The sequence below is a fragment of the Sparus aurata genome, chromosome 22, assembly GCF_900880675.1.
Source record: "Sparus aurata chromosome 22, fSpaAur1.1, whole genome shotgun sequence".
NCBI lineage: Eukaryota > Metazoa > Chordata > Actinopteri > Spariformes > Sparidae > Sparus > Sparus aurata.
Window position 1 is genome coordinate 10,942,076 of NC_044208.1, and position 14,501 is coordinate 10,956,576.

Consider the following 14,501-nt stretch of genomic DNA (forward strand, 5'->3'; position numbering starts at 1 on the left):
ACCACATTACAATCCAATGATTAGAATAAAAAGACGAAACACACTTCTAAACACCAGGGTCGCAACACAAAATGTATCTCGTCAAATACTTTTTAACAGGGTTATCCAAGCTCTGGAGCATTCACTTTAATTTAGATAATTTCATTCCGGAGCCACTGGAAGCAAATGACTTGACTGATATGCAGGTCTGAGAGCCACTCCAGGAGAACTATGGAGCCATTAGTCTCCACTCCAGAAAACAACCCCAGGCTATTGACACCTCCTGCGTTTTACGTCTCTCTGCTGAGGTGCTGCCTTTAGACACTGTGAACCTGTAACTTTTCTTTAGGTAGAAGGCACTAGATATAATGTACAAACATGTAAATATGCATTACAAACTCAGAAGTCATTCAGGTATCATTAAGGACATTGTACCGTGTAAGATGGTTAACTGCCCCATTGTGTTTTTTTAACTTTACACTTTAATGTTCTTTTCTACAGTACTTTAGTCTGCTTAAGTTGAGCTCAATAAATAAACAGCAGTCATAAACCAATTATGTTTAAGCTCCCCCATTTCATTCCCTCTACAGTACATGCTCTTTTTGACTCAAGTCAGATTTTCATTGGCAATAATGTTTGTTTAACTATGAAGACAACAACTCCCATGATCCCATGCTACTAAGCAACATCCTTAATCGACTTCTTTTATGTTCATTGTTTTGATTGGGGAAGCCTTTGTGTTGGAAAACGCATACTGTGTATTTAAATCTGTCAATATAGATTATACACTGTATACACCATATTCAACAGGAGTCACAATAGAAGTCACTTTAAAGGGATAAAGTGATACATATTTTCCAACTTGCCTGATATGTTGGAATCGCATTCGTTTTTTGAAGTCACTTTCCAGCCAACCTTCCAAACAGGCCGGGAAAATATGCAAATTTCAAGGAGGGTGAATACCTTTGTAGTCAAAGTCTACCAACTTCATGCAGGCAGATGTGGAATCTTTAAGGATACTGAGCTCTGAAGCAGTTTTAACTCTCTGTGTGGACAAGAAGATCTTAATATGCTTCATAAGCAGTGTCAGGTCATTCACAGCATCTTCTTTTAGAAGCTTGAGGAAGCTGCCATACCTGGAGATGAAACACAGAACAGAAATAATGTCAATCTCTAAAGTACATATCAATTCTTAATGGCTCTAAAGACAGTGGAAATGGTGGTGGATTTCAGGAAGAACCCAGCCACAGCCGCCCCCATCAACATGTGTCCTTCCAAGGGACCATCATCACACAAGACCACAGGAGCTGAACACTGACTCCATGATAAAGAAAAGAACAGCTGAGGATATATTTCCTGTGGCAGCTAAGGGAGTCAATTCTGCCAAAGTCAATGATGGCTGACTTCTGCTCCATCATTAATTAGTCCCTCATCAAACTGTACTGCACTTTCATGTTAAAAACAGACTCCAGAACATATTTGGGTTCTGTTTTTTTTTTTTTATATTTTTATCGTAATAAATATATATTTTTTAAAATCATTCTTTCTCACTGTCTATATTGTATGCACCAAAAAACTGAGGCAAAAACAGTCAGAATTTCTTGAGGCCTTATGCGGATTCACAGAAGCACTCATCAAAATTCAATTCAACATGTCCAAAGTGGTCCGATTTAATTCAGCAAGTCTGACACTTGTAAGTCAAGGATTAATTATAAATTCATGTCCGACAACTTTTAAATCTCATAAGACACGCTGCTCTGCGGGTAACGCTCACACACTGTGCTCTGGTTATACCAAAAAATGCAAACATGGCATTCAGTGATTCTGAACTTTTCATCTGAAAAGCTCCCCCTCCAGGAAACATGTCGAGCAAAGAGTTATATCCAGTATGTAATGTAGCAGCGGGGTCTCATTAAGGACAGAAATGAACAAAAAAGCAACATAAGTCAGAGGGCCTACTTATAGGGAAATAAAGAACAGGCCAAGTATAATGCACTCTGGCATCATTAGTGTGAAAACAGAACAGTATGAGAACCTTTAAACACTTTTGACAAGTGCAGGGGTGTAATCGTACTGTAGGAGCAGGAAGGAAGATTATTATTCTTTATACAACAGCATGTTTTAGATGCCTTTAACTGCTGCAAAATGGTGTGGATAGACCATTACATCTGAGCTTTCCTTTGTGTGCTGTGGCCTTCAGACGACTGAGCTCCTGAATTGGGGAAACAGCTCACACCTCATGCTGTTGCACTCCATTTCAATCTGAAAACACTGTTTGCTCGATTTCTTCAGCAGTGACCTTCTTCTTTTTTAACTAAACATGCTGCTTCAGAAAGAACTTCTTCACCTCTCTGGTTCCGAGGGTGTGAAACTAAAGCTTGTGGCTGGATGAATAAAGAAATGTGTATAAATATCACTTTTCCACACACAAACTAGTATATGTCAAAATCAAAAATACTTAATATGAAGTTAGACATATCAACAATCAGCTGGTTGTTTATTAGCATGGGTATGAGTAGTGTATTGACTCTTTTTATACTCAATCAAATCAAAAACAAAAGACTAAGCCAGGTACAGCTGGGAGCAATACCTTAAAAAATATGCATCAGCGGTATTACTGGGAAAAACTGACCCAACACTGAGAGCACAACATTTTAGAATATGTTTTATGTAGGTCAGCTGCCAACCAAATGCTGCTGTATTTGACAAGTTGGGAAACCCAAAGTGTCAGTATTACTTTCTTAAAAACAGGAGCTTTAAGAAAAATTTCTACAGAGTGACTTCAGTACTTCTTCTTTCAGAGTGAATACAGCAGTTACTAAAATAAAGCCTGCACTTCAGTAAGCATAAGAAGAGACAGAGTTTATACTAAGCAGGCTCCTCTTGCTGTAAGACAACTGTCTGATTAAATGAGGGTTTATGAGCTAAAGAAAAATATCTCTAAATACTGCACATACCTGAGACAGGTGTTGATCCCCAGATGCTCCACAGATGATAATGCAGCACTCTTCACACTCTTCCCCTCTGCTGTAAAACAAGACAATTAAAGAAGAGAGGTGGTTATTACCAAGCAAGGTAATACCTGCAGAGGGAATATGGCTGCAGGGTTTGGGGGAAAAACACTCCCTGGATATCACTAACGGGCTGTGTTACGACCGTGGAGAATGGAAAAACATGACAACATGTAATGACTTGCTTCTTCCAAGGCTCTACAGATGTGATTTTGTGTCTAGGTAATTTTGTAGCTGGCAGTTTTACCGCCATTGTTTGGCATTTAATTGTGATGTTTGCGAGGTGGCGCAGCATCAAGGTGACTTGGGTAATTTCACTAACAGCCATCCATGGGTAATTTCACAACAATGCTTGGATAGTTTAGAGCAGTGGAGTCATAACTCTTGATTTTTAGGAGTGTGGTGGAGTTTTGGGGTGAAAAAAATACAGTATGAAATTTTGAGCCTTGTGAGAAAGCTCTTTAATCTCAGGACTTTATCTTTATCTGTGGGGCGAGTTGCAGTGGCTGAATATACTGGAGCGGGGCAGCTTTAGATCCACACGCCACAGCTTTTGTGCAGATCATTGAGCTATCAGTCTCTCCAGCTGCTCTCATGGGCTCTTACTTAGCACCATTAAGTGGAGAGAATCATAAAAATATATTAGTTTTTGGAGTTACAGTTGTAATTGTGCGGCGAGAACGATGAATGAAGCAATAACTGCACTGGGAGAAGAATGATATTTTGTTTTGTAGGATGTTTCCACTGCCTCCTGGCTTTGGGGAAAAATAATATTATTACATTTGTGCTAATGGATCCCCCGCCTCAGACAGTTTGTGGTAAGATGATGAGAAGATTTCAACAATTAATATGAGCAGTATTATGGAGACAGCGTGATTGGCAGGGAAAATTTGAAATCCAATTTAGAGACTAATGGTGCAGAAATATGCAAGGGATATGATAATTCTGTAGCTGTGATCCACGTATCCAAGGGATGATTCAACATTGTTACCATAGAAAAATCAGAGCTGAGGATTGTGGATTAATCACAGGCCATCAAATATTGTATTAATTGAGAGAAAATAGCTTGTGATGAGGGCTTGAAGCAGAGCCAAGACAACTAGAGCTGTATTCTTCATCTTGCCCTTCTGTCCTCCTTCACATATTAACATCTCTAAAAACCTCTTGCTGATGGCAATTACCGTCTAATGGAGATGAATGCTCTCTTGTTATATTTATTCCCTCCCCATTCCTCTCCTCCTGCCTCTGCAGCATTGCGTCGCTTACTCCTATATTACAGTTTGTAATAACCATTTAACTTTTGTGAAAAAGAGCCACTTGTTGAAAGATATCTCTCTGACGTACAGTACATTGCGACTGTTTGTTCTTCACTGCCCATAAAAGTGACTGAAAGTTTCGAAGAGTAATCTTAGGGATCTTCATTTAGCTCAGAGTTGATTCACTTGTCCTTACAACCCTCCTGTGCTTGAGGGGAAATTAAAACAGAGGTAATCTTGAAAACAAAGAAACCTGCAGAATTTAAAAGCTTAGGTGTGTGAGTCACTGCTTCGAGACACATTAAGAGAAAATCCTTTAAGTTGAGAAAACAACATCCACAAGGAGTTTATTTCATCTTGGTGCGTAAGCACAACCACAGCTGTAGAAATATTGTAGTAGTTAAATTGAGATTGTAGTCTTTTTTTGAACAAGATCATTTGTGTAAGGGGATTTTGAGTTGAGATTGTTATAGAATTAAATGTTGTGAGTTTAACTTCAGTTCCCTGAAGGAAAGGAACGAGGTACAGCACATACGGTGAGAGATATCAGGCTGCACATTACCAGAAACATCACAAAAAAACACTTCAAAGTGGAAGTAGAACCTTTACCAAAACTTACTACAAGGAACTATTAACTGGTTATGAAACAGTTTCAATTTAATACTCTATCTGCACCATTATCTTAGTTATTCTCAATGCTTGCCACTAACTTGGAGCCGATTTATCCATATACTATACCCAAAAACAATTTTTTGATGTTTGATGGCTGAAGATGAATTGAGGAGTCTCGTACCTTGAGGAAAGAAGCTGCTCTGTAGTGGTATTTATCCTGCATAGCCACAAACTGTTACATCACCTCATTGCAAACAGCTGAAAAATAGTAATAACTAGAGACCATCTTGCAATGGCATCACACCAGATGCCTGTCAACATGGTCACATTCTGACCAAGGACTACTTTATTGTCATAACTACATTAGAACTCAGTTCTCATGGGTCGGACCTTTACGCTTCTGTCCACAGCGAACCACTGTTTTAACCATTATCAATGCATTGTTTATCAAGTTTTTCATGTTGAGAGTACAACCTTTCCAACACTGAAGCCTTTAAGTACATCCAGGCTAGGAAACAGCTTTTTTGTTGACTGTTGTTCCACTGAATTCACTGCCCCCTGCATGTATAAGTGTACAGTATTTACATGTTTTTGCCACTTCGAAATATCCAGTATGTTTGTATGTTTACATCCAGTTAGTTCTCTTCACTAAATTATCCAACCCAAAAAAAAATCTTGCTCGGCTGGCTAAACTACAGAAGTGAGGGCGCTTAAGATGAAAATCTATTAAAATTAGGATTCTTTTAAAGAAAGTGTAGATCTCTGTCTGAGCTATTAAGACGTGACAGTTGCATAAAAAAGGTGCTCTGTCTTTGTTTCCAGCGACCCAATTTTACCCAGGCAGTTGAAATAAATGAGATTGCCGGACAGCTGCCTTCAGGCGACAGGGCCACAAAGGGTGAGGAGATACAACTCAGAACAGGGAGCTGACAGAGGTTAATACTTGGCAAATGAGTCTGCTCTCTCCACACAATGGGAGCATTCAAGTAGGGCAGAGAAGCTGAGACTGTAGTCTACGTCAATCAAGCAGTAAGAGGTGCCTACCATGTGCACATACCTACACATACGTACAACTGGCAGATTGCAGAATTCAACAAGAGCCGAGACAGCTGCCCGGTCTCCTCAGAGGCTATTTGGTGGAAGGAATATTATAGTAGAGAAAATGGAATAGCTGTGTATGCGTGTGTGTGTGTGTGTGTGTGTGTGTGTGTGTGTGTGTGTGTGTGTGTGTGTGTGTGTGTGTGTGTGTGTGAGTGTGTCTGTGTAATAGAAAGGACACCAGAGAACGTTCACTCTCAAGCAATGAAGAGATGTAGAAACGCAGACTACTGTGGCAGTTTCAGAGCTGATCCTTGGTTTGGTGTGGGAGCAGTGAGTGCACAACCATTTTAAGGGTATCATGGAATTTTTTTCTACGGCTTTGATGCAACTGTAGTGACTGAAGGATTTTCTGCCAAGACATCTGACCAGAACCAATGATTCAGATCAGACTGCCGGCTATAAGACTTTACAACAAGTTTTCTTTTTATTCATTGTTAATTTATTGCATCTTTACCAAAACTGGAAATGGATAGCTGTTACATGACTACTGAAACAGAGTGTGTAACATCTTAAGTCTAATTAAGTCAAACTCCAGTCAAAAATGTGTTCCATGTGTGTTTAACTTCACTGTTCAGAATCGTGCAGACTTTGATGCAAGATAAGTATAAAGCGCAAAGGATAACTCCACCAATTTCACATACTAAAGTGTGTTTACAAGTCTTGGGGAGAACTACTACATGTTCGAAAAAAACCTGGTATCAAGTCTTTGTGGATACAGAGAAAGAAGCATTGTAATCTGATGAATTACCTCAGTGATGTCACTAAGTGGCAAGTTCCATAATGGGTAATGCGTGGAATAAAAAAGGTGACATCTCTGGTTCTGCTGTACTGCTGTATTTTTATTCATTTGCTTTTAACCTGAACATAATGAGTCCAGCAGTATTATGGAGAGCAATGCTAGACCAGTGAACTGCTTTTCATAACCTTACATTACCCACAATGCGATTTAGCTAGTGAAAAACATCAATGGAGGCAATTTATTCGCAAACATGCAGTTTTCCATGGAGCAATAATTGGCTTTATCCTAACTTTTCCATATATTCAGTTGTGCTCCCCAAGACTTGTAAACACATTTTAATGTGTAAAATAAGTGGAGGAACGAATAACCCATTTTTTCCAGTCATACTACACAGAAAATATAACCCAACAAACTATGGGTTATATCTTACACTCAGTGCAAAGCGAAGCACAGCGCAGCTCAACTGTCACTGCTAGTTTCAGACTGACGCAGCTGTAATTTTCACGCTCAGTGCCCATGCTGTGTAAATAGCAAATGTGCTTGCAGCGTGCTGGTCTTAAAATCAGGTGTGGTCAGGCCACTGATGGTGAATTGCTATCTTGAGGCAGCAGAAAGCGTCAGCGCCATAGACCAACAAAAAGCTGGCTTAAAGTCAAAAACGCAGTCCGATTCTTGCTATTTAAAGTACGTATTAGATGCACCTACACATTGTTCATAATCTCTGAAATCTTAAATCATAAAATCAATGTAACACATATCGTGGCAAAAAACAAAACGGAATGCTGCAGTAATCAACTTATCTCACTATCAGCTGCTTATCTGTTCCACTAGCTACAGCTGCTCCTTAGTAATAGTAATTAGTATCAGTAATAAACTCTCCAAAGGAAACGAGTCAGGAGTACTAAATAATCAATTAAGTTCATCAGCTGTATTTTTTCATATGTCAAACAGAGTTGTTGATGGGACAGATTATTGTAAAACGTTGGGGCAGAGGATCACATCCCTGCCCTTGCGCACCTGGCTGTTAAGGGGAATGGGAGACGACTCTCGGATTGGTTTGATTTATGTTCCAACCAAAACACACCCATGACTAATTCAGAGTCTAAATACCACCTCTTTGTGCCGTGCGTTGCACTTTGCGCCCAGATAATCTGTTGTGTACCTAGCAAAATTAACTTGGACACACCCTAAACGCACTACCGCGCTGCGCTTTAGACTGTCTAAAAAAAGCACATTGGTATTTCAAGTATTCTGAGTCCACAAGTAAATTGCATCTTTTTTTGGTGCTTTACTGACCTGACCTCAGTTCCCATCTAGTGGAATAATACACGTTTTTATTAAATGTATATACCTGAAGCCTTTGCATCCATGCTGTCTCTTTCACAGTACCCAGAATTGTGAAATACAGGCACAGTTTGACTGAATCTGAAGTATAATTTGTATGTTTTTATAGCATATGAAAACACTGGCAAGAAAAAATCCTGCTAATCTTAAATTGATTAAAAATGAATGAGTGGACTGGATCCTATGTTTCTAGTGTTTGATGTTAATACATTTGAGTAAATGAGTATGACTCAGATCTAAAAATTAAGTATAAAAATATTAAAAATCGGAAAAATCTAAAACTTTGAAGTGTGTGAGTGAGCTTACATAAATCATCAAAACAAACACTCATAATTAAGATTCTTCATCAGTGTTGCGTCAGAGGAGACGTGCCTGTGTACTGATCTGTCACAGCCAACACACTCCAGGGAAACATTTCAGTCTTCGATGGAAAAAGGCTTGCTGAATAGCCTTTCTCCTTCTTGAGAAATGCATTATAAATAAAAGCACACTGAACCTATTCCAGATACCCTTTTTAATCACTACTATTCATAATTCAGACCACAGAACCACCACAGACTGCTGCCTTTTATTAGCTGTCTTCTTGTCATAAATGACTTTAAACTAATTCCACACCACTGATCCGACTGAATTCTGCCACTCGCAGGAATTATCTGCTCTTCTTCAGCGGCTCAGGGACATTTGTATGAATATGTTAACATACAGTACATACTTGTAAAGCCTCTCAGATTCTGCACACTGTTTTACAAAATGCATTAGTCTGGCCTTGAATGGTACAAAAACAGTCTGACATGGAAAATACTCTTTTTCAACAGAGTCTGCAGGTATCCATTTAAATTTTAAAAAACTGACCTTGAGCAGTTACAGTCTACAGTGGAAGTCTATATATAATACCTATATATATATATATATATATATATATATATGTTTTTTAAGTTGAGGTTTGAAACTTTCGAAGATATTATGGAGCCATTTCCGTCACATCTTGCCCTGCCTTGTATTATTCTGCTTGTTCTTTTTTGTCCTATTCAGCTTTTGTTTACCCTGTTCTTTAAATCCCAGACAAGTTTTGTTTTGCATTGTCTTTCGTATCTTGCCCTTACATTTTTTTGCCTTATATACAACCAGCAGTCTACAACCAACTGTCCTCCTATCTTTCAGAAAATGACCTCCTTGACCCTAATCAGTCAGGCTTCAGGACTGGTCACTCCACTGAGACGGCCCTCCTCACAGTGACCTCACAGAGAGTCGCTCGGTGCTGCCAGAGCCTCGTCCAACTCGTCATTCCTCATTCTCCTCGACTTATCCTCTGCGTTTGACACAGTCATCCACCAAATTCTCCTCTCCACTCTGGCTGAACTTGGCATTGCTGACTCTGCTCTAACCTGGTTCGCATCATACCTGACAAATTGCACCTTTCAGGTCACATGGAACAGCTCCTTGTCCAAACCCTGCTTTCTGGGTTATGGGTTTTGTTATGCATCACCTCAAACTCAACCTTGGTAAACTGAACTCCTCTTCATCCTGGGAAAAGACTGCCCTCGCATGGACCTGTCAGTCGCTGTTGAGGATGTCAGGGTATCGTCTTTCAGAGGAACGGCGAGGAACCTGTGTGTAATCCTCGACGACGGACTGTCCTTGGCCCCCAACATCACTGCGGTGACCCGATCCTGCAGATTTGCCCTCAACAACATCTGCAGGATCTGGTCTTTCCTCACAAAAGACGCAACGCAACTCCTGGTCCAAGCGCTGGTCATCTTCTGCCTGGACTATTGCAACTCGCTCTTGGCTAGACTCCCAGCCTCTACGACTAAACCGTTGCAGAGTATCCAGAACGCTGCAGCGGACATGTTTACAATCTTCCCAAATTCTCCCATGTGACCACCCCTCCTCCATGACCTCAACTGGCTTCCTGTTGCCGCCTGCATCCGATTCAAGACGATGGTGCTGGCTTTCAACGCCGTCAACGGAACTGCACAGCTCTACCTCCAGACACTGGTCAGACCACATGCCCCAGCGAGAGCACTTCGCTCATCTACATCAGCTGGCCAACTGGTAACACCATCGCTGACAGCAAACAAAGCCCACTCAGCGAAGTCGCGACTCGTCTCAATTTTGGCACCTCAGTGGTGGAATGAACTCCAGAACAATGTCAGGACAGCAGAATCACTCTCCATCTTCCACAAAAGACTCAAGACTCATTTGTTCAGACTTCACCTCGACCCCACACAGAATGACTCCCCCCCAATCCATCAGACATCACAGGACATACTAGTAGTCGTGTGTCTGTAACCCGAAGGGTCAAAGCTGTTCAGGCATCAAGAGGTGACCTCCAAAACTAGACCAGCAGTATTAATGTTGAGGTTGATTGGTGTATAAACCAATAAAATCACTGTCAAAACAAGCCAAATTTGACAATATACTAACGAGGACATTTATATTAAGTTGTCAACACTAGAAATCTCTTGAAGTGATTAAACCTAAGATCAGTAAAAGCCTCAGGACAACAAAGAGATAAAACCTTTTAGGAACTGTTGATAAAGTCTACTGTTACAAAAGGATATAAAAGGACATTAAACTATTTTGTTGAGTATCACTTTATGCGAGTTGGAATAAATACAGCAGCTGTTGAACAGTATAACTTACATCGGTCAGTCTAAGATGATGATCTACTCAGATAAGATACCATGACCGCAACCGCTTTTCACTTTAAACACAACTATACAGCTATGAGTTTAAAAAGCTAGACAGGAAATTGGTCACATCTTTATGGTGTACTGAGCCACAGAAAATGGTAAAGATGGATGCAGTAAATCATCTAATTGCCAATTACATTAACAGATGTGAAGACAGCTGAGCTTTCATCTTCTGATCACTCCCAGGCACGCTTCCAGCTTAACCAAATAAAAACTATAGAAATTTCTGTAGAACACAGGCTTCAGTTTTATGGCTAATATCCTGTTATTGTTGAATCACTATTTCACACCCACTTTTATTTAATTAAAGGCTTAAACGCCCCTGCTGGCGTAAACATACTGGAGTCATATTTAAGTACAATATGTAGATTAGATTTAATGTAGAACAATGATTATGGTTAAAAGACCATTCTGTGATTAATGTACTATGTTTTGCTTGGGGCAAGGGTGAAATTTGTTGTGCAATACGACGCATCGATAAGGGAACAGATTAAAACCTGTTCTGGTATTTTGGCACAGCTGGTATTCAATTATATTTTTCTGCTTCAGCAAAAATTTTATATTGAATGAATTAGATCTGGCATGAATGAAAATGTCAATGACATTTGACACTTAACTCTAACTAAACACAGACTGTTCAAAAGGGGTTATACTGTGGATCATGCAGGAAACAAGCTATTACCATAGGCAGTTCATTTGCATAAAAATCAATTTAAGTGCAAAAGTGAGTCAAATGTTGTGTATTTGAGCAGCACAGTAATTGCTGAAAGGTCTTTACTTCTGAGGAAGGTGTTAAGTGTTCAAGAGACCTATGGAGACAATTATTCCAGTTATACTAAAAGTTTTTGGTCTTATCAGGAAGCAGTAGAGGTAAAAAGCCTGGTTAATCTCCATAATTATAGACCTTTACTAACACAATCTATGTTCTACCTTTCTTGCCATTTTGTTATCCTCCTTTGCTTTCAAAAATGTTGCGATACCATGTAAAGCGTAAATAAAACCAGAATGCAATGATCTTCAAACAAACAGTGTTAACCGACAACAGTTTTATCATGTCATGTGTTAAGATCCTTTATACAATCATGTGTTTCACATCCTCGCTTGACTGAGCCCCTTTCATACCCAATCCTGATACTGGGAACTGTTTACGAATGTTGCAAACAGGTGTTTTTGAAATCTTTCCCAGATTTCCCAGTCTTTTGTTGCCCCTGTCTCAACTTGTGTGAAACGAGTTGCAGCCATCAAACTCAGAATAAGCATATATTGACAAAATTCAATTAAATTGATGAGGATAACATTAAATATATTGTCTTCATTCTGTTTTAAATCAGGCGTATTTAAGTGTTAGCAAATGATCAAATTCTTTTGAATATATGCGTTACACGAGGGTTGTTAATCTTTGGCAATCTCACAGGTACATCCGATTCTCATTTTTGGTTGTCCGAATCAATTCAGAATCGATTTTCCATTCAAAATTATTTTTGATAAAAAATTGATTACTGATTGAATGAATAGAAAGGAAGAAACAATTTTCAGCTTTTTGCTCAAGTTTCTGTTTTCGAGACGTTAATGGAGCGGAGCAGCAGTCAGCAGGGCAAACTTTAATTGCTTAATGTTTGTCCTGCAGAGCTACTTATCCAGTCATTGAATAGAAGGCCTTGTTTGAAAATTAACTGCAAGATAACTGTAGCGTGTGTGCTGTAAATTGTCTGGGTGCTGTCCTACCCTCACAATTCAATCCCATCTTTTTCATGTCATCAACATCATGTTATTATTAAAATGCATTTTCTGATGTTTGTGGATAGATTCTCAATTGTCGGAGGTAAGAATCAAGCTTCTTATGTCAATTGATTACAATAACAAAACATGAACCAGTGAGAGAAAAACATTGTTTTGTTGTTCACCAAAACAAAAGATTTGCTGACACAGATAGTAAGGCATTTCATTATAATGCTCAGTCTTTTAACGTTCTGTAACAGTCTGACAAACAAGTTCAATGTAGTCGGGTTCATCACCTCCAGTCCTTAAAGCAGTGGCGGTATCATAATTACAATCATTTGACTAATCAGTGTCAGGTGATTACACAGACACCAAAACATTATTCAACCAGGGGCATATAGCTCCGCTGATTCAATTCAAATGTAATTTTCATTATTTCTTGTGACGATTTAAAACACACAGTGCTGAGACAACTCCATCAATGCTTAGGCTGTGATTATTTAAGCTAATATGGATGATAATATGTTAACCTGACTGAACATAAAGAACTAATTCATGTTATTAATGAACATTTCCTGAGAGTAGCTTGAAGGTAGTTTGCTGCAGCATGTTTCAAGTAATATAAAAGGGAACACTAATTTATGTTGTTTAAAATATGTAAAATGAGAGTATTATGCAATTAGCACTTCATTACCTTTAGGAAAATTAACAGTTTGCCAGAGTATTCACTACTTAGAAGCTTTTCTTTCAAGCTGCCATCAGTGTGATCAGGTTGTTTAGCCCACTGGCTACCAAACAAGCCAACCTACTGAAATCATTCACCCGTTTGATATGGGAAACATAACTCAGTTTAACCCCAGGTAAAACACTGCTATGCAAATGAGGAGGAGTTTTCTCCACTCCACTCGTCTGCCATTCTACAGGGACTGTTACGGGCCTCTACACAACACTGAAAAACTACACGACAATATTCAGAGCCTTCAATATCTCAACTTTCATCTATCCTTGACTCCATTATTAAGTCTGTGTAAAGTCCTCCCTAAACATTTGTAAACAGGAAGTTACTGTCAGAAGTTAGCATAACATCCAAAAATCACAGTAAGGTGCAGAAGCCATATCTATGTCTGCATACTTGAAGAATTATATATTTATATGTTGTTATTGTAATGAGTGAGAAATATCTAATTTTGGTCCCAAATTGAAGTTATTTACTCATTAAGTCAAATACTATTGGCAACATTTTGCAATTACACCTGCCAAGAAGCAGAAAGTGGTATTGCTGGCTTAAAATTTAGAGTGAACCAGCGCTATTGATTTTGATATTGGATTAGGCTTGACTGAATTAAAGGGAAGTGTTGAGCCTTGGTGGAGTTATGCACTCTTAATGCCATTCTAGTTTATGTCTGCAAACGTGGGTTTAATGTACTTTAGGGTTAAGAGTAAGTAGGATTCAGGTTTTTTTACAAAATGTTATTTAAAAATCTTCACAATATGGATCATAGAATTACAAGTTTTAGGTCAGATATGTTGGCAAATTTACATTTCACCTCTGTGATGTTTACTCTGTTACATATTAGCTAGTGTTAGTTTTAAGTTTGTCAGTTGCTTTGTTTAACTACATCATAAATATTTACACTCAGTAACTGCCAGGTGTAGTGACTAACAACTAATCTCTGAGTAAAAACAAGTCTGTGTGGTGCAACACTTTAGTCATGTGTAAAAGTCACTTGTAAACTATAGTCTACTTGGCTTGTACTTATGAACAGCTGGTGCAACCAGCTCCAAGAACCCTGGCACTGCTGAGCTTTTCGTGTTGATCAGTTACCTCTCAAAAACACTTCACCAGAGTTCCTACTTAGTCTTTGTCAGACAATTTTTTCAAAGTGTTGCCTCTACATTCAAGGTCAACAGTTCTCCTCACCCTGATGCAACAACCTGGCAAAAAACTACATGTCTTTCGTCGGGACTCTGACAATTCCCTGAGGCTGCTGTCCTGATCAGAACTCCTGATACTTCTCTGCCGATTCAGGAATCTCACTTGCAA

General features: G+C 39.1%; 1 protein-coding gene across 2 annotated transcripts in view; it reads right to left on the reverse strand.

Moving 5' to 3' along the window:
- Positions 1 to 14,501, reverse strand: part of tbc1d32 (TBC1 domain family, member 32) — a 92,279-nt gene that overhangs the window by 23,176 nt on the left and 54,602 nt on the right. For both annotated transcript variants that reach the window (XM_030406266.1, XM_030406267.1), the window contains exons 29-30: positions 2,937 to 3,006; positions 1,000 to 1,115 (exon numbers count right to left, since the gene is read on the reverse strand). In XM_030406266.1, coding sequence (XP_030262126.1) covers positions 1,000 to 1,115; positions 2,937 to 3,006 — 186 coding nt within the window. The remainder of the gene's footprint in view (positions 1 to 999; positions 1,116 to 2,936; positions 3,007 to 14,501) is intronic.